Raw genomic sequence first — 18,879 nt, 5'->3', positions numbered from 1 at the left:
GGTAAGAGACAACAGCACAGGAGAGTGATCCGAGTATGTGCGGGGTAGATAAGATATATGCGATGCTCACGTTGCTAGACCCCGGTCCAACAACCAATAGTCTATGCGCGACCAGAAAGCGTGAGCGGAGGAGTAGCAAGAGCCCTGACATGTCAGTGGGTGGCGAAGTCTCCATGGGTCCACTAGGTCGCCTCCTTCAACCATATTGTTAAGGACCATTTGCGCAGCTGTGTAGTGGTGTGGTTGCGGGTGCGACCTGTCCATGCTAGGATTAAGTACCACGTTAAAATAGCCTCTCCATAATAAGTGTGTGGTGTCCACATCTTGTATTTTCCCCCACAGCACCTGGAAATACTCCGGGTCATCCGAATTAGTAATAGACTGTGCTGCGAGCCTTCCCCACATTATATTGAATCTACCTTGTGGATCTGCATAAGAGCCCGTGGGGGTGTACGGGAGTGTGCGTTTCAGCAGAATGGAGGTGCCCCGTGCGTATGAGGAATAACACGAGAAACCTCTATGATTGGCCCATCGGGTTGCAAACGTGGGGGGTACACTAGGAGATAGATGAGTTTCCTGCAGCATCGCACAATGGACATTGTGACGATCCAAGTATGCAAGGATATGCCGGCGCTTACGGGGGTTGCCCAAGCCTCTCACATTCCACGTTAAAAAATTAAACTGGAGTGCCTTGGGGTCGGACTCTGCCATACAGATTATAGATAATGTGGTCGTAGGGTATTGTGAGCGTAACTGCGTAGTAAAGTAGTCACAAGTGGAGCCATGACAATGGTGTAAAGAGTAAACGATAAGAACCCCCGCCCCCATTCCCTCCCCCACCCACAGCAGCAAACCCAACCAGCTGTGCTACGCCCATCCCCCCTCCCTAGCAATCTCCCAAAACCCGGTCCCAACAGGGGACAATGAAATTACATTACAACCATGTTATTTCGAGTTCAAACAAGAGGGTTCACCTGGTGGGCGGTGGCCAGAGGGCATCCAGGTGCTCCTCGCATGTGCAAGGGTGTTCGGGCATAGTATCTGAGGTCCATTTTGGCAGTGTACTTGATACATTCCGTAGGCCTGGTCGCGTCAGTTCAATAGGGTAAAATCGGGGTGCAAGAGCCAACGGGGCCGCGCAGGGCCAGCCGCAGGGCACTAATCATGTGAACTGAGTGGAGAATCTCAAGGCAGAAGCCTGCATAACGTGTTCTTGTAAGGATGAGTTAGTTTTGTTTTTTTGGGGGGGATGGAGTTCCGTCAGGATGGGAGTCATTACTGTTGCTTCCCTGAGGACCGAGGATCCAGCAGGCTCAGCGAGGAATCCAAATATGGGTCAGCGGGATGCGACTCTCCGCTCTCTAGATCGAGTAGCCCTTTACTGTGAGTCCCATCATTCAATGTCTGACGCGCCCCTACCATTCTCTCGCCCCACTGGGGATCGGCGGTGCTCGGGCATTTTGGGCAGAGCCTTGATGAAGTCCTAAGCATGCTGTGGGTTAGTGTAAAAATGCATTTTCCCTTGGGAAGTCACCCTCAGGCGGGCCGGGAATAGCATGGGGTAGGGGATGTTAAGCTGTTGAAGCTTCTTCTTGACCTGGAGAAACTTGCGCCTCTGCTCCTGTACAGCCATAGTGAAGTCCGGATATATGGAGATCTTTGTTCCCTCATGCGTGAGACAGCCTTTCTCCCTGGATAGTCGAAGTACTGTGTCTCGATCCACATACTCCTCCATCCTTCCAGTGTCCGTGGAGTCCAGTACGCCCAGAATGCGGAGGTTGTTCCTCCGGGAGCGCGATTTCAACTCCTCGTTTTTAGCTGCGATCACTTTCAACACTTTGTCCATTTCGAGGGCGCGGGCAGAGGTGGCCCTGTACTTCAGACCGTCCATCCTGGCCGACATGGAGTCCATTTTAGATGCGATCGACGTCAGACTCTCCTGCATGACAAGAAGCAATTCCTTCAATTCTGCCGTGGACGGGGCCGGGGTCTCAGTAGGGTCCTCATCCGGGCCTGTTTGGGAACGAGATGTCTTACGGGTATCGAAGGTGAGCTTCGCCTGCTTGCAGTCCAGTTTCCCCATTGTGGCCTTCCGGAAGGAATGGTGATTGAGCAAGGCGCAGGGTTGACCGTGTCATCTGCACGAGGGAGCCCGTCTCAACTCTCCAATCAATCGAAGTGTAGTGGAGCCACCAGATTAAACACGCAATGAAGGCGACCCCGCGCTCCCAAGGGCACTGCAGGAAAGTCTGCGCAATCCCAAGCCAACACCGTGTGCCCCCTTACTTTCCCCCTCCACGTGATGGGTATCCCAACCCGGACAGGGATGCCTCCGTGTATAGCTGGGCTGAGGGTGGGCGTGAGCCTGTGCAGACAGTCGAACCGGAGGCCGTGGTCCAGGCAGAGGGCAGTATTATGGGCCCACTGCGCTCTTATCTCTGAGGACTGTCGCAGTTGCTCTGACACGGCCAGGGTGCGGGCCTGTAGGCGTGGCAAGAGGCAGAGCTGCAGAACTATCCCAGCGTCAGGGGGCGAATAAATTAGGCCTTAAAGCCTAGCAGCAGCAGCGACCCATCAGTAGGCCACAATCTCAACCCTCGTTCCAGCTCCTCCTCCCTGATTCGGCGGTCGGCTGCAGCCTGCACCGCTCACCGCTGCAGTTGTCTCGGACGCGGTGCAGGCTCTGATCCGAAGTATTCCCCGGTCCCCAGTGAGGAGCGACAGTCAATCTGAGTAACGGGCAGCAGGGCCAGGGCGCCGCACACCAGTTCGCGCCGCCAGCACCCGCCCGCCCCACACGGCCGCGTCGCTCCGGTCGGTCAGCGCTCTTACCATGGGGCCATGTGTAGCTTGGTCCACTCCACGATCTTCGCACGGCCAGCGCGCGTGCCCCGCAGCCACCAGTCACATCCGCGCCTATCGGTCCGCAGGATCCCTGCGCGGCAGGCCTGGCAGATGTAGACCCTGAGCAACCTCCCACCGTACACCTCCAGAGACTCCGCACCCCGCCAGCGGCTCCGCACCAAGTGGACAATTTCTCTGCTCCACCTAGGCCGGCTCAGGCAGCCCGACCAGTCGCCATGTTGACCAGCGCAGGCACATAAGGCTGCTGCCCAGCAAAGAGCACTTCAAGGTAAGCAAACCGCTCGGTCTTGCCTCCAGCTCGTTGCCAAATGTCTCTTGCGCGGAAATGGCCACTTTTGCTGAATTAGAGTGCCAGGATGGCAAGGATTAGAGAAGGATTAGTGCCCGAACTACAAGAGCCTCATGCGGGTGCGGGCATCTTGTTTGGCGCCCTCTAGCGCCCCCCTGACTACAGGTCTCTTATTGCAGCCTGTGTTAGATGGTGCTTGTACCTCTCACAACAGATTAAAGTTTCCTTATATGTGAGGTCAATGCACTTAACAACTATAAATCACTCCTATGGTAGGCCCTTCAGTCCTGAGGGCAGGGTGCTTGGTTGAAAGTGTAAGGGTGCCGCTGCATGAGCAAGACACTCCTACAAACCCCAGAGTCGATTTTCCAAGTGCGGTCAGTAATTTTAAGGTATATAGTTCATTCAGAAATGTCTAATTAAATAGTGGCTGCACCGAACCCGGTCATGTTTGGTATCAAACATGTTGGAATCATACTCCAACACCGATTCCAGTGTTGGACGTATGATCCCATGTAAGGGGGCTCCTTAGGGGACCCTCTGTATTCCCTATAACAGCCTCTCTGGGTATGCAAGCAATCTAGTGCTGCTGCCGACCACAGACACGATTCTGACCTCCTGCTGCTGAGCCAGGCTCGAGCAGGGGAAGGCAGAACAATAGGTTTCCTGTCACAGGAAGGTGTAGCCTCCCAGACAGGACTTAGTGTATTGGCGTCGATGGGGCGCTTGCCAGCGCCACCAGACTCCATTGAAGGGCTCATTTGGCGCCCTCCTTGCATACTCCAGTTTGAACCAGTTCCGGAACATTTGGTTTCTGCTCTGGCGCGAAACTGGACAAAGTGCCATGGGAGTATCCTTCCCTCTGTCCAGCCCCTCCTCTGGGAGGGACCCCCAAGTCATTCGAACCCTCTCCTTAGGGTACTTAAGGGCACCCCTGTGGGTGGGTCCTCAAATTCATCGTGGGCCAAGACTCAACCCTTAAACTACATCGCTATTCAATTGTCTGGACACATGGACTTCGACTGGAACTGAGCCTGCACCAAGGAAGACTCCTGATGCTCCTGGCATCGCCATTCTTCAAGACTTCCTCGTCGTCTGTGTCTGTGCTTCTTCCAGGTTCGTAAACAGACTTGTGGGAATCAAGGACACCTGAAGAAATCTGTCCCCTCTGCCTGCAGGTTCTTCACTTCCAGAATTACCTCTTGGATTGCACCGGACTCCTTTGCAATTTTCTCCAGAGTCATCTTCTTCGGAGTCTCCCTTTTGCTGTCTACATAAGATTCCTACGGCACTTCACCCCTATGCACCTGGCTTCCATGGTGCAGGCAACCTGGTTCCTGGGGCAACCACGGATAGGGTGGCTCTCCAACCGTCTATCTTCCAAAGGGTTTCTTCAGGGTCCTCTGAGAATGGTCCTTCTTTAAAACTGCAACCGCCACTTCTCCGTTGACTTCCGTTGGGCACACAGCTGTGCTTCCACGCTGCACACAGCCTCCGTGGGGTTCCTGGGTACTTACCTTGGGTGGTTCCTGTGTCCCGGCTTCTCTGTGTCTTCTGATCCAAGTCCCATTCTCCTTGGCAGTTCGCATACACCTTTATCAGTATATTGTTTGGTCACCCCCTGGAGACCTTTGTATTTTGTGCTGCTTACCTGATTGCTTTCTAAGTATTTTTGTGTATTGTGTTGATATCTCTGGGTAGGAGACATACCAACGTATCTGATAGAGACTTCTAGCTGTAGATTCCTTACCTTTTAATTTCCCAGGCGTCAGGCTGGATCTGGAAACTTTTGCTAAGCAATACCCCTTGCACAAGGCGTCGAAAGTTTCCATTCCGCTCCATGTGACATCGTCAGCATTCGTAGCATCGGTTATGACACTGGAGCGAGGACATCAGTTCTTTTCTTTCCGTAACAGCTAAGCACTGATCCAGGAAGAGCTACCCCTCTGCCACTTTTTGTCAGGTTTTTTCTCAACTTTTGTCAAATTCAGAGAATTTTTTCCACTTCGTGTGCGAGGGATGTTTTCGCGGAAGATATGTTTCAATCTGTGCATTGCTTGCCACGTTACTGATCCCCACCTCGTCTGTCTCTGGTGTCTTGAGTGCAGCTACGATTCGAAGTTGTGCTCGCACTGCCGGGCCATGGCTCCAAAGGCCTTGAGGATGCGAGCGATGAAGCTCTTCGTGGCCTGACAGTTGACACCGTCAAGCGAGATTCTGACAGGTTCCGGTCCCGGTCGAAGAAGAGGACATTGCAGAACCGCTCCCTAAGTCCTCTTCATCCCACTCGAGGTCCTCGGGACACTTGAGGAAGCTGCATAAGAAGAAGAAGTTCAAATGGACTTCATCTTCACCTCTGCTGACATCTGTCAAGAGAGGTCAGGGGCACCGACGCTCTAGGCGCTGTTCAGTGGAGCCAGAGTCTACTTCACGCCTCCCACTCTTTCCGGGAGCCGGAGTGACTCCCACTCAAATAAAAGAATTTTAACGAGGCCATGCACTGCGTATTTGAGCGTGACGACCCAGCCGGTGAGCCCTCGGGCCTGCAGAGTTGAAAGGGGCCCCATCAGGTTCTACGCCATCAACTCCAGCATGGCGCTGGTGGGGCCTCAAGGATCTGATCCCGAATCCAGGTCGCGCCGGTCGTCCCATCTCAACCTTCCCCGGCGTCGGACCCAAAGTCCGTGTCTGCGGCACCACTGGTGCCCATCGGCAGCACCAGCCCCCTCCTCATCCTCATCCCCGATGAGATGGAGCCAGAACGGCGTCGCTCAAGGCTGATTCCAACGCCGATCGAACTCAGGGTGTGAGAGGCTAGCTTAGAATATGGTGCACACTTATAAAAGTGTAGCACCCTGCACTAATCCAGACAATCCTTATGGTGAATTTAGTGGCCTTACACAACTTTAGAAAGCCCTTTAAGTAGTAGCTATGGAGAGCAGCCTTCAGGCTTAGGCCAGAAGGAGTATAAAACAGCTTGTTTTACCAGTACTTAATCTTATGGTATAGGTTAAGTGAAAAAGAATCACACAGTGTAGTTATAAACATAGGTATTTTATTACAAACACTCACTAACACCTTGTACTATCTCCTACCCGGACATATAAACACAATACACACAATACTTAGGAAATAGAACACGTATGTAGCACATATACAAAATGGTCTCTAGGGGGAGACCAAACCATGTACTAAAATAGTGGAATTTGAACCACAACTCAAGACAAGAGTAAAACCAGAACACGTAGAAGAGCCAAGGACCCAAGGAACCACCCAAAGTGAGTATCTTGGAACCCCTTGCAGGTCGTGTGCAGTGTTGGAACATGACCACATGCTCAATGTTAGTCAAACGGCAAGTCGCAGTTGCGGTTTTAAAGAAAAAGGACCCTTCCCAGTGGACCCTGAAGACACCCCTTGGAAGATGTAAGGTTGGAGAGTCACCCCACCCATGGATACCCCAGGAACCAGGATACCATACACCAGTGAAGCCAGGTGCATACGTGTCAAGTGACGTCGGAAACCGGCGTAAACCACAATGGAGGACTTCAGCAAAGGTACTGCTGGAGAAGAAGATGAAGGAGTCCGGTGGAACCCAAAGGTGGATTCAAGGTGAGAAGAACCTGCAAGCAGAGGGGACAGAATCACTGCCACTCAGGAGTGACCAGGAGGCACGGAGGACGAGTGCCCACTGATGTTCGGGATGCAGGAGAGGTGACAGTGCCCCTGGGGTTGCAGCTGCGTGGATCTGGAGATTCTGTGGAAGACCAGGAGCTGTTTATGAGCAGTCCCACATTGGATGTCGAGAGCTGGGGGGGTCAGTGTCCGTCAGGGGCACCAACAAGCCTTGGCAGCGGCAAACAACATAGTCAATGAAAAAGGTGTAATGTCAGGACCAGCAAGGTTCAAGTGACTGACCCCGGGTAGGTAAGTCAGAGCAGGCCCGACCAAGCAGGGGAACTGACTGGAGCCACAGAAGACCCTCAAAAGGACCTAAGGGCCAGAGGCACAGGAATCGCATAGGATCTCGAGCAGCTCACCAAAAGATGAAGGCCCACAGTGCAAAGGATGTGATGCAGGCAAAGATTTTGGCTGCAGGAGATGCTTGTGGTAGGATCTTTTTGGAGCCCAAAGAACTCTGGAAGAAAGAGGAAAGAGTCAACAAGCCTTGGCAACGGCAGTCCACGCAGTGCTCAGGGGTTCTGTTCCAGCGGTTCGGACGAGGGATACTGACCTCAAACTCTGTGAGAAGACAGTGCAGGCCTCAAGGGAGTTGCAGAACTGCCACCTGTGTTGCTGAGCCTTTCGTTGTCTTTGGGAGCCCAGGATCAGCAGACCGGTCAGCTGCGTTGTGGTGCCTGCAGATGCAGGGGAGTGACTCCTTCACTCCAATTGCGATTCCTTTGGCTGTCTTGGATATCCACAGTCCCTGTGAAGAACCTGTATGGAGCACAGACACAGATGTTGCAGCAGACTTGCAGACGATGAGACCAGGAGCAGCAGGAGCATTCCCAGGTGCAGTCTCGGTGTCCATCACAAAGTACAGTGATGTCCAGAGTGTCCAGACGGTCCAATTTGAAGTGGTATGTGATCAGAATGTTGTCCCATGACAAATCTAGGCACCCACCTACAGCTAAGCCCTTACATATCCTTGGGAATGGGTTGGGACGAATCAGGGGTCCCTCCCAGAGGAGGGGCCAGACAGTGGGAAGGATACTCCCATGTCCTTTGTCCAGTTTCATGCCAGAGCGGAAGCCAATGGCTCCCTAAATTGGATTGCTGGAATATTCAAGAAGGGCACCAAATGTGCCCTTTAAGCAGTCTCAGTGGTGCTAGCAAGTGCCCCCACCCTGCCCCAATACGCTGTCTGGGAGGTGGTCACACCTCCCTGTGACAGGATACCTATTGTCCTGCCTTCCCCTGCTTGAGCTTGACTCAGCAACAGGAAGTCAGAAACATGTATCTGGTCGGCAGCAGCCCTAGCTTGCTGTCTGCTTCTGGAAGACTGGTATTGAAAGCACTGAGGGCCTCCTGGAGGAGCTCTAGAGTCCATGGAATGATACCGGTGTAGGGGTATGATTTCAACATGTTTGATACCAAACATGACAGGGTTCATTACAGCCAGTTTAGAGATGGGCATCACATACTGACGCATGGCCACTCTATATAGCGTTATGGCTGATCCACTTGCAACCCAGGAGAATGGACTCCGAAGTTTGTAGGGGTGCCCCACTCATGCAGGGGCATCCTCACACTTCGGTCTGAGCACCCTACCTTCAGGATTGAAAGGCCTGCATTAGGGGTGACTTATAGTTTTTAAGTGTAGTGACCTCAGATATTAGGAAACATATCTATCATAAGTGGTGCTAGCACCAACGTACACAGGCTGCAATAACAGGCCTAGAATCACGATTTGAGTGGTCTCTCATGGGTGGCATAATACATGCTTCAGCCCCGGGGAGACCCCTGGTGTACCTACTGAGTACCGTAGTACCATATACTAGGGACTTGTCAGGGTACACCAGTAGACAATCTTGGGTGTACCTAAGCACTCACCATGTCCAATTTAGGGGAGAAGCACAGACTGGGGTCCTGGCTAGCAGGATCTCGGTCAGACTAGTCAGAAAAATATAATGTCACCAGCAAAAAGTGGGGTTGACCATGACAGCAGATCCTACTTTCATACACAGGGGTTCTATGTTGTCGCCTGATCACTTTGAAGATGTGCTAGACTAAAGAGAGGAATGGACGGGGCCTGTGGACCCTCTGAAATGCCAGGATGTCTCAGAGTAGAACTTGGAGTAGGATGGAGAACTTGGGGAGGTCAGTGGACTAGACGCCTCCCCAGATACTGGCATGCTTCCCTTCGGCCTTACCAGTGCCCTTCGGGTCTTCACCAAGGTGATGGCGGTGGTCTGTGCAGGTTAGAGGTGTCAGTCTTCCCCTACCTCTATGACTGGTTGTTGAAGGAGTCTTCGCCCCAGGCAGTCGTCTCCCACCTTCAGACTGTGGTGAACCTCCTGCATTCGCCGGGGTTCTCTATAAACGTGCCAAAGTCACACCTGACTGCTCCCTTTCATTTGGGCAGTTCTGGACACAGTGCAGTTTCGGGCCTATCCTCCCGAGCAGCAAGTCCAGGATATTCAGGCTATGATTCCGATGTTAGCGGGCTCTGCAGTGGAACCCGAAGTTCAAATGGGCACAGCATCGGGCAAATCTCACCGACATGGTCCAGCTCTCGAAAGGAACTGCTAGAGATCTGCAGTGGTGGTTGAAACCGCGATTGGGTCAGTGGCAGGCCCCTCTCCATTCCCCATACAGATCTCACAGTCGTGACAAATGCTTCACTTCTGGGATGGGGCAGGCATCTGGGAGAGGTGGAGATCAGGGGACACTGGTCTCGGGCAGAGTCTAGGCTCCGCATAAATTTGTTGGAGCTTCGAGCGATTCGGTTGGCATTGAGAGCATTTCTTCCCTCTATCAAGGGGAAGTTAGTGCAGGTGTTCACGGACAACACCACCACCATGTGGTACTGCAACAAGCGGGATTGGGCGGGGATTGTGGACCCTCTGTCAATAGGCCCTTCGTTTATGGACATGGCTGGAACAGCAGGGCATAACCCTGGTGGTTCAACACCTGGCAGGTTCTCTGAACGCCAAGGTGGACAAACGCAGCCATCAATGCTTAGTGGATCATGAATGGCGTCTCTAGTCAGAGGTGGCTCAAGGTCTCTTTCAGCAGTGCATAGAACCTTGGTTAGCTTTGTTCGCTTCCGAAGAGAATGCAGTGTCAGCAGTACTGGGTGCTGGAGTTTTCAAGGCCTGCTGTACATGTTTCCGCCCATACCACTCCTGCCCAGGGTTCTGAAGATCAGGAGAGACCAGGGTCAAGTCATCCTTGTGGCACCGGACAGGATAAGGAGAGTCTGGTATCCGTGTGGCTTCTGAGAATGAGCATCGATCCTCCGATCAGGCTGCTTGCTCGGGAGGATCTTCTGTCGCAGCAGCAGGGGAGGGTTCTCTACCCGAACCTGCGCCTCCATGTGTAGAGATTGAGTGGCAACAGTATTTTTTTTTTTTGATTTTACAAAGACCTTTATTGAAAGTTGTCAGCATCAAGTTACAAGGTAAACAAGCAGTACTTCCACAAATTACATAGAAAAGTAGGGGGGCCACATTAGGTATCAATCACAGAAAGGCAGTCGTATAGTAGCAGCACACTATGATTTGTAAGGATAAGTGGCAGAGCGTGTAGCATGTGAAGGTAGGGTGGGACATTGGGTGGGGTGGGATGCCAAATAAGGGGCGCAAGGAAATGGCAGAGAGCAGGGAGAGTAGGGTGAAAGCCTACGGACCAGCACCAGCGGCCGCCGCGGGCGGAGTGCCGGCAGGGAGCACAGGAGAGGTCGCAGAGGGAGAGGCATTCCGAGAGAGGAGATACGAAACCAGAGGCTCCCAGATATCACATAGACGCCCGTAAACGGCATCAGTTCCCAAAATTCTGACAATAGCGTCTCGCAACGAGAGTCGTCCTCCAGCCAGGCACCCACCTTGGTTGGGGGCCTCCATCCCCAATGTATGGCAACTCTATGACACGCGAGGATGAGCAGCTTCGCCGTAAGTCGACGGGTGGCGTCTGGGCAGTGTTTAACCAAGCCGAGTAGGCAAGTCAAGGGGTCTGGCGAAACAGGCGAGGAAGTAATCTCAGTAATGGCGGTACACACGTAGTGCCAATATGCAGAAACCAGGGGCACAGCCAGGCAAAATGAGAGAAGCCCGCCACTGGGGATGGGCACCAGAGGCAACTGTCACTGAGGGTGAGACCCATTCTGTACAGCTGAGCGGGAGAGCGGTACAGCCTGTGCAAGTACTAAAAATGTATTAGGCGTAGGCGGTAATTAGGAGATAGGCGTCTGGTCTGCCTACAGCAATACAACCAGTCTTCCTGGGAAAGGTCGATGCCAAGGTCCTCACTCCGGGCAATGTGGGCACAATCGGCCGAGAGCGAGGATGCCGCTAGTGTGGCAGCATAGAGCCTCAAGACCAGTTTGCGTGGGGAGGTGGACGTGTACACCAAATTGAGGGCGACCATCAACAGTGGGGGCTGTGGAAATGTGGGGTGTAACTCCCGACATGATGCTCTAAGTTGATAATAGAGTAGTGTATCCATGGGTCCAGACTCGGCCGGGAGCGAAAAGAAAGCGCCATTGGGGTAAAGACCTGATAAAGTGACCAGAACCAAGCCGGCTGCACGCTTGGCCATCCCAGCTGTGTGCAGCGAGGGAAAGGCCAGGTGGTATGTGACAGGCTTGGCTCCGGCGGAGAGCAAGCGGGAGCCTGAATACCTTCTGAGACCGTCCGAGGACCAGCAGAGGGTCTCTACCATGTCGATCTCCCCGCGGGGCTGTTTTGCAGGAGCAAAGATAGCAGTCTGTAGGGGTAAGGGGGCCACCAGGTCAGCCTCTACCGCCACGTGAGGTTGGAACGGCGTCAGGTGCACCCAGAAGTGAAGAAAGCTGGCTTGGGCGTCAAGAGCATATAACTTTAAGTCCGGGTCGCCCATCCCACCGCATGCGAGGGGGAGCGTGAGGATATCATACGCAATCCTGGGTTGACGCCCAGCCCAGACGAGGGAAATGATGAGGGAGCGGAGTGTGCAGAAGAAGTGAGCCATAAGAGGAACGGGGACATTCAGTAACAAATACAAAAATTTGAGGAGCACTACCATCTTAGCGATCGCAGCACGCCCCACAAGAGATAGAGGAAGACGCCGCCAAAGGGGTATCTTGGTCTCCAGCCAATCGACCACCCGACCGAAATTAGCCTTCCAGTGTTCGTCCACACTCCTACTGAACCAGACGCCCAGGTATCTGGTGGGCCCGATGTCCACTGAAAAGGATAGTCCGGTGTGAAAAGGACAGTAGCATCCGTCAAAGGAAAGAGAACTGACTTACTCCAATTAACCTGGATGCCGGACAAACCCCTGAAGCGCACGACCTCGAGGACCATGGACTGGAGTGAATGTATGACATTGTTTTGCATTCTGTCCATCAATAGTTCTTTTTGCAATTGTCACCCCGAGTGGGACGGGTTTGCTCAGACGTGAGTCCCGTGCTCTCCATGCCACTGGAATCAAGCTATCCTGGCTGAAGAGGGGTGAAACCCCGCAATCGGTCCTAGGATGCTTGTTTCCAGTCCAGGGAGGACCGGACCTGGTAGTTCGGGCTAGACTGTTCCCATTGGGCACAGGGTCAAGACTGATTTGTATATGGCTGGGTCCAAACTGAAATGGCATGGTGAGCAAAAAAATGATGGATTTAGGCCCAGATCTCTGTACTGGGGTCAATGTATGACATTGTTCTGCATTCTGTCCATCAATAGTTCTTTTTGAAATTGTCACCCCGAGTGGGACGGGTATGCTCAGACGTGAGTCCCGTGCTCTCCATGCCACTGGAATCAAGCTATCCTGCCTGAAGAGGGGTGAAAGCCCAAAACCGTTCCTAGGATGCTTGTTTCCAGTCCAGGGAGGACCTGGCCTGGCAGTTCGGGCTGGACCGTTCCCATTGGGCACAGTGTCTAGACTGATTTGCACATGGCTGGGTCCAAACTGGAATGGCATGGTGAGCAAAAAAACGAAGGATTTAGGCCCAGGTCTCTGTACTGGGGTGAATGAATGACATTGCTCTGCATTCTGTCCATCAATAGTTCTTTTTGTAATTGTCACCACGAGTGGGAGGGGTATGCTCAGACATAAGTCCTGTGCGTTCCATCCATGCCACTGGAATCAAGCTATCCAGCTGAAGAGGGGTGAAACCCCGAAACCGGTCCTAGGATGCTTGTTTCCAGTCCAGGGAGGACCTGGCCTGGCAGTTCGGCTGGACTGTTCCCATTGGGCACAGGGTCAAGACTGATTTGCATATGGCTGGGTCCAAACTGGAATGGCATGGTGAGCAAAAAAACGATCAATTTAGGCCCAGATCTCTGTAGTGGGGTGAATGTATGGCATTGTTCTTCATTCTGTCCATCAATAGTTCTTTTTGCAATTATCACCCCGAGTGGGACGGGTATGCTCAGACGCGAGTCCTGTGCTCTCCATGCCACTGGAATCAAGCTATCCTGGCTGAAAAGAGGTGAAACCCCGAAACCGGTCGTAGGATGCTTGTTTCCAGTCCAGGGAGGATCTGGCCTGGCAGTTCAGGCTGGACTGTTCTCATTGGACACAGGGTCAAGACTGATTTGCATATGGCTGGGTCCAAACTGTAATGGCATGGTGAGCAAAAAAACGATGGATTTAGGCCCAGATCTCTGTACTGGGGTGAATGTATGATATTGTTCTGCATTCTGTCCATCAATAGTTCTTTTTGCAATTGTCACTCCGAGTGGGACGGTTATGCTCAGACGTGAGTCCTGTGCTCTCCATGCCACTGGAATCAAGCTATCCTGGCTGAAGAGGGGTGAAACCCCGAAACCGGTCCTAGGATGCTTGTTTCCAATCCAGGGAGGACCTGGCTTGGCAGTTCGGGCTGGACTGTTCCCATTGGACACAGGGTCAAAACTGATTTGCATATGGCTGGGTGCAAACTGGAATGGCATGGTGAGCAAAAAAACAATGGATTTAGGCCCAGATCTCTGTACTGGGGTGAATGTATGACATTGTTCTGCATTTTGTCCATCAATAGTTCTTTTTGCAGACGTGGAAGAAGGCACCCGCTCGGAGCGTAGGCCCAGGCCCCACGGTTCGACACGTGCTCCTCTGATCCCTCCGCTGGGAACCCCCAACGGAGAGCAACTCATCGGGTCTGAGGAGGCAGAACTGCAAAGCTGGTCCGCATAGATGATTCTTCCCGCAGAAGTCCACTCAGGCAATTCGGCGGATGGGAGGCGCCGCCACGGCCCAGGCCGAGCCCCCGCCGCACGCCAGCATGGAGGCCCGGATGCCACGTCGGGTGCCCAACAGCAGATCTCGACGTGCCGGTGCCAACAGGGGCCCTGGAAGTGGAAGGCAGCAATCGACACCATAGAGCAGCGTGAGTTTATAGAGCACGGTGCTGGGTGACAGCACCAAAACTATCTGCAGGATTTTGATAGAATTATCGGCTTGGCCGGCAGAGCCCACTCAGAGTGCGGCCATCTTGCAGCCGGCTAAGCCGATTGAGTGGCAACAGTTGATAGCTTTTGACCTTCCTCCAGAAGTCTTTAAGGGTATTCTGACGGTATACGCCTGGCGTTGGCATAAATCTATATTATACTGTAGAGAAAGGTCTATTGACCCTCTTTCTGCTTCTCTTTCTACTGTCCTTTTGTTCATTCTGACCCTTGCCCAACAGGGCTCTCGTTTGGAAACTTTCAAGGGTTACATTTCTGTTCTGTTAGCTTTTTTGCGGCTACCAGACCAACCCTCTCTCTTCCAATCTCCCATTTTACATCGATTTCTGAAAGGACTGGCTGACGTGTTTCACCCTACACCCTTTGTTGTGCCGCAGTTGGACGTTAATTTGGTCCTTACCGATCTGATGTGCGCTCCCTTTGAGCCTTTACACAATTCTTCTCTCCGGCTCTTGACCATCAAAACAGTCTTCTTGGTGGCGATTAGATCAGCCCGGACGGCGAATGAATTGCAGGCATTATCTTGCTCGCCTCCATATCTTATGTCCTTTCCGGACAAAGTGGTGCTTTGCACTCAGGCATCCTCTTTACCAAAAGTTGTGACCCCTTTCTATCTGTGTCAGTCCATCACGTTGCCCACCTATTTTGCTCCCCCGCATATCACTAAGGAAGAGGAACGTCTCCACTGACTGGACCAAAAAAGAGTGTTGTCATTCTACCTTGACTGCACTAAAGAGTTCCGGGTGGACGACCAACTCTTTGTGGGGTACGTGGGAGCGAAGAAGGGAAGGGGAGTGTAGAAAAGGACTCTCTCTCGCTGGATCATTCTCTGCATTAAGATCTGCTATGCTCTGGCAAAGAAGCAGCCCCCTGAGGGATTAAGGCCCCATTCCACAAAGGGGAAAGACTGCGACTAAGGCCTTCTCTCGGGGGTGTCCCAGTACAAGATATCTGTCAGGCAGCAACGTGGGCATCTTTGCACAAGTTTGCAAAACACTGCTGCCTGGACGGTCAGGTCTGCAGGGACAGGCACTTTGGTTGCTCTGTCCTGCAGGACTTCCTAGTATAGGATATTGGTCCGCAGCACACCGCCCGGACAGTACGGCTTGGGTACCTAATTCAAAGGTAAGGAATCTGCTGCTAGAAGTCTCCATCAGATGAACAAATTACCTACCTTTGGTTACGCATTATCTGGTAGGGACTCTATCTAGCTGCAGGTTCCTTACAGCCCCACCCATGCCTCCCTGCTTTGCGGACTAATATTGTAGGGGTAGGGTTACTCCCCTTTTCAGGGCCCTATTTTTGCACAAGACTATGCTAGTTACGTCATGGCTCTACGCTGCTGGCGTGGAAAAAACTAAAAGTACTGACGTTCACACCCTTGGGTGGCGCTAATATAGGCACTGCGACATCATAACCGATGCTACCGATGACGTCACGCGGAGCAGAATGGAGCCACCCGAAGCCGCGCGAAAGTGGTATGGCTCAGGAAAAGTTTCCGGATCCAGCCTGATGCCTGGGAAATTCAGAGGTAAGGAATCTGCAGCTAGGTAGAGTCTCTACCAGATAATGGGGTACAAAAGGTAAGTAACGTGTTCATTATCTTCCCTAGCCTCACAAATGATTTGTACAATCTTTTAAAGTGCTCGCTTATCAAAACGGAAGCTGCATATTCCCAAACCAGCTGACAGGTAGTTTTAATTCAGGATGTGAGGTACTAGTAGTTACCAATCAACCTATTGGAGACCCTAGGGAAGATAATCAGATGTTAAGTTTGCTGCTGCCGAAAAGGAAAGGCAGTCCAGAATCAGACCTTCTTCTGATGAATTATCCTCTGCTTCAAGCAATGCTGCACCCTGGCCAAAAAGGATCCTCTTGAGAGCCTTATAGCTTATTTCACTAGAGCATAAGCCGTAACTACTGCCCTAAGGGCCTTCCAGAATAACACATCTGACAAGAAGCCAAGTAAGCATCTCTGCCCACACTATTCACAATTCCATAGGGAGGGAATTTATTTTTGTCCTCTCTTTCTGTAGAACCCTTGTAAAGTCCACGCCTCAGACCTACCTCCTTGGAATGGGCATTACTCTGGCCTGATTAGCAAAGAGAGAAATCTGTTGTTAGAAGTATCCAGCAGCTTAAGCTATTTACCTTCAGGGTTAATCTACCTGCAGATTCCTCACCATCCTCCCGCCTCCCCTTGATGCAAAATAATTTTCCAGGATTTAATAAGGGTCTTCGTTAGACTTAGCAGACAGCCAGCTACCATTACATTTGTCTGCCATGTTCCATGTCTTTGGCATGGAAAGAAATAATGTTTTACCTGAAGTTAGCATACTGCAATGGCACTTTATGCAGCTTTGTCTTGTCATGTCCAGAGGTGGGTTGAAGTTGTAACAATGGCCAATGGCTCCACCTGTAGCTATTGCATCAGTCTCTGGATCCAGTTTAGTGCGCAGGGAGATTCACAGGGTGAGGAATCCCAAAGTAACAAATCTGCAGTTAGAGTATCGGCTGGAAATAGCCTTTTGCGGTCGATATTATTCATATGTTTTCTTCTTGTCCTAATTTAATCCCTTTGTTAAGCAAAGTTAAACAATGGTTAGAGATACTGTTCCATCGTACGTTTCAATTTTCATCTCAGGCAGTTATATTGGGGGTAGTGGATGTTAATATGACGCTTCCAGAGCAGAAGTTATTTTTTGTAGCCATGGCTACGCTTAGATTATGTTTAGCAACAGTTTGGCTAGATCCTATCCCTCCGACAGAACATAAGTGGTTTAGCAAATTTATAAATGTCGGGAAGTGGGAGCTTTTGGTTTTTAGAAAGAGAGGTCCAAGGGCCCGCAGAAATGGGGAATTAATTTGGGCACCAGTAATTAATTGGTTGGATCGGGCAAATCAATGATATTTGAAATAGTGAAGCATGATAGTAATGTATATATATTGTATATATTGCATATATTGTGTTATGTAGCTATACATTTTTTGAGATAATTGGTTTATTGTTTAATGGATTTTTCATGTCTATCTCCTGTCCACAGCAACCCCGGGGGGGCTGGGTGGGTTTTTTGGGGGGGGGGGGCGGGTTCGGGGCTGAAAACTGTAAAAACAAGAGTCATGATACAGATGATGTATGCCGTGGTTAGTTTTTTGTATTTCTTTTTCTTGTGATGCTCTATTTTGATAGACGATTTTGGTGTCATGATACTCTTTAATAAAAATGTATTAAAAAAAAAAAAAAGGAAATAGCCTTACCGGAAGTAAGTAACGCATTGTTTGTTGCTTGAAATCCATTGATTCCTAGGCCACGAGAGTTTATTGTCCGGGCCTCAGACAGTCCTGGCCAAGGGCTAGGATTTGTGTTGCATTCAAGAAAATGCTTGCAGAAGGATGTATTTTATTTGTAAAATACAGTATTGCTTTAAAACTTTTTATTTACTCTCTACAGGTTCCCCCAAGAAAGGTGGCGATAATCCGAAAGCAGGCAAGTACACTGGCCTGTTTAAATAACGGTTCTGGTGCCCTACAGTAAGATGTGAGCACTCTTGATTTGTAGAAATTATTTAGATTCTTATTTTCCACGTGTATTGTAAAGAAAGAGGTTTGTGTGAACGTGTGAGGTCTTACTTGAGACTGTTAGGGTACAGTACAAAGTAAAGCAATACTGTGAGGAAACCTATGTTTAATATTCTACAGTGCATGCTATTGAAAACTGTTGAACCATGTCCTCTTCTGTTGTAAAGAGTTCCAACTCTAAAGTACACTGTTTGCACTGTTGGAAATTTAAATTGATGAGACATGTTCTGTGCCATTGGGTTCTCTCTGCCATTAATAAAGTGTAGAAACTCTCTGTACATGTGCGAGATCCTGGAACATACCTTTTAAAAAAAATTTATTTTCCAATTCCCTGCTTACACAGTACATTTGTCTTACACACCACTTATGGAAGAGCTTACAAAATAAAGCAGAAATGGTGTCTTAGTCCTGGGATTTTGCTCTCTGCAGCACACATATGTTTTGCACTCCATGAATACAAAGTGAAGCGTGTAAGGTGTGAGCTGTTCTGCTCTGCTCTGCTTGCTACAGCATTTATACAGGAACATTTTGTGTTGTTTCTGGGGTCCTTCATTTCTGGTTGTTTTCTTGCTTGTTCCCGCTGGAGCTTCAAACACTTCTTTTCGTGCTTTAGCTTAAACTTAGTGTTTGTGGTTGAAGTTCAAAAGGAATGCAGAGTCTGCCAAGTATGTTATCCGTGCCGGTATGGATACCGCTGATTGCATTGGCGGGACGCTTGGACACCAGTGTTGGCCTTCAAAGACCTGTCTAGATGAGGTCCATTGATTATCTGGCAATATACAGGCTATGGTAATTGACATGCTCTTTTATGGGTCTTGCCTATTTGGAGATAAGGTGGACTCGTCTTTGAAATGCTTTACATGCGGCAGAGCTAAGGCACATTCTTTGGGGCTGTTGACCCGTGGCAAACCATTTCTACACCAGTTCTGGAAATTTAGGGGCTGTTCCAGAGGGCTGGTGTGTAGTTAGAGGCAGCATTCCCAGCAAATGATGCAGCCAAGTCCTTTTAGGATCGCAGACAAGAAACTGAGTGGCAACACATTG

At 50.8% G+C, this 18,879-nt stretch overlaps 1 protein-coding gene across 1 annotated transcript in view; it reads left to right on the top strand.

The window, feature by feature from the left end:
- Positions 1 to 17,769, top strand: part of LOC146830356 (uncharacterized) — a 993,685-nt gene extending 975,916 nt beyond the window's left edge. The window contains exon 17 of the mRNA XM_085603721.1: positions 17,708 to 17,769. Coding sequence (XP_085459847.1) covers positions 17,708 to 17,769 — 62 coding nt within the window. The remainder of the gene's footprint in view (positions 1 to 17,707) is intronic.
- The last annotated feature ends 1,110 nt before the right edge of the window (positions 17,770 to 18,879 follow it).

The sequence above is a fragment of the Triturus cristatus genome, chromosome 5_1, assembly GCF_964204655.1.
Source record: "Triturus cristatus chromosome 5_1, aTriCri1.1, whole genome shotgun sequence".
NCBI lineage: Eukaryota > Metazoa > Chordata > Amphibia > Caudata > Salamandridae > Triturus > Triturus cristatus.
The sequence above is the reverse complement of the archived record's forward strand: the minus strand, read 5'-3'. Positions and strand labels throughout refer to the sequence as shown.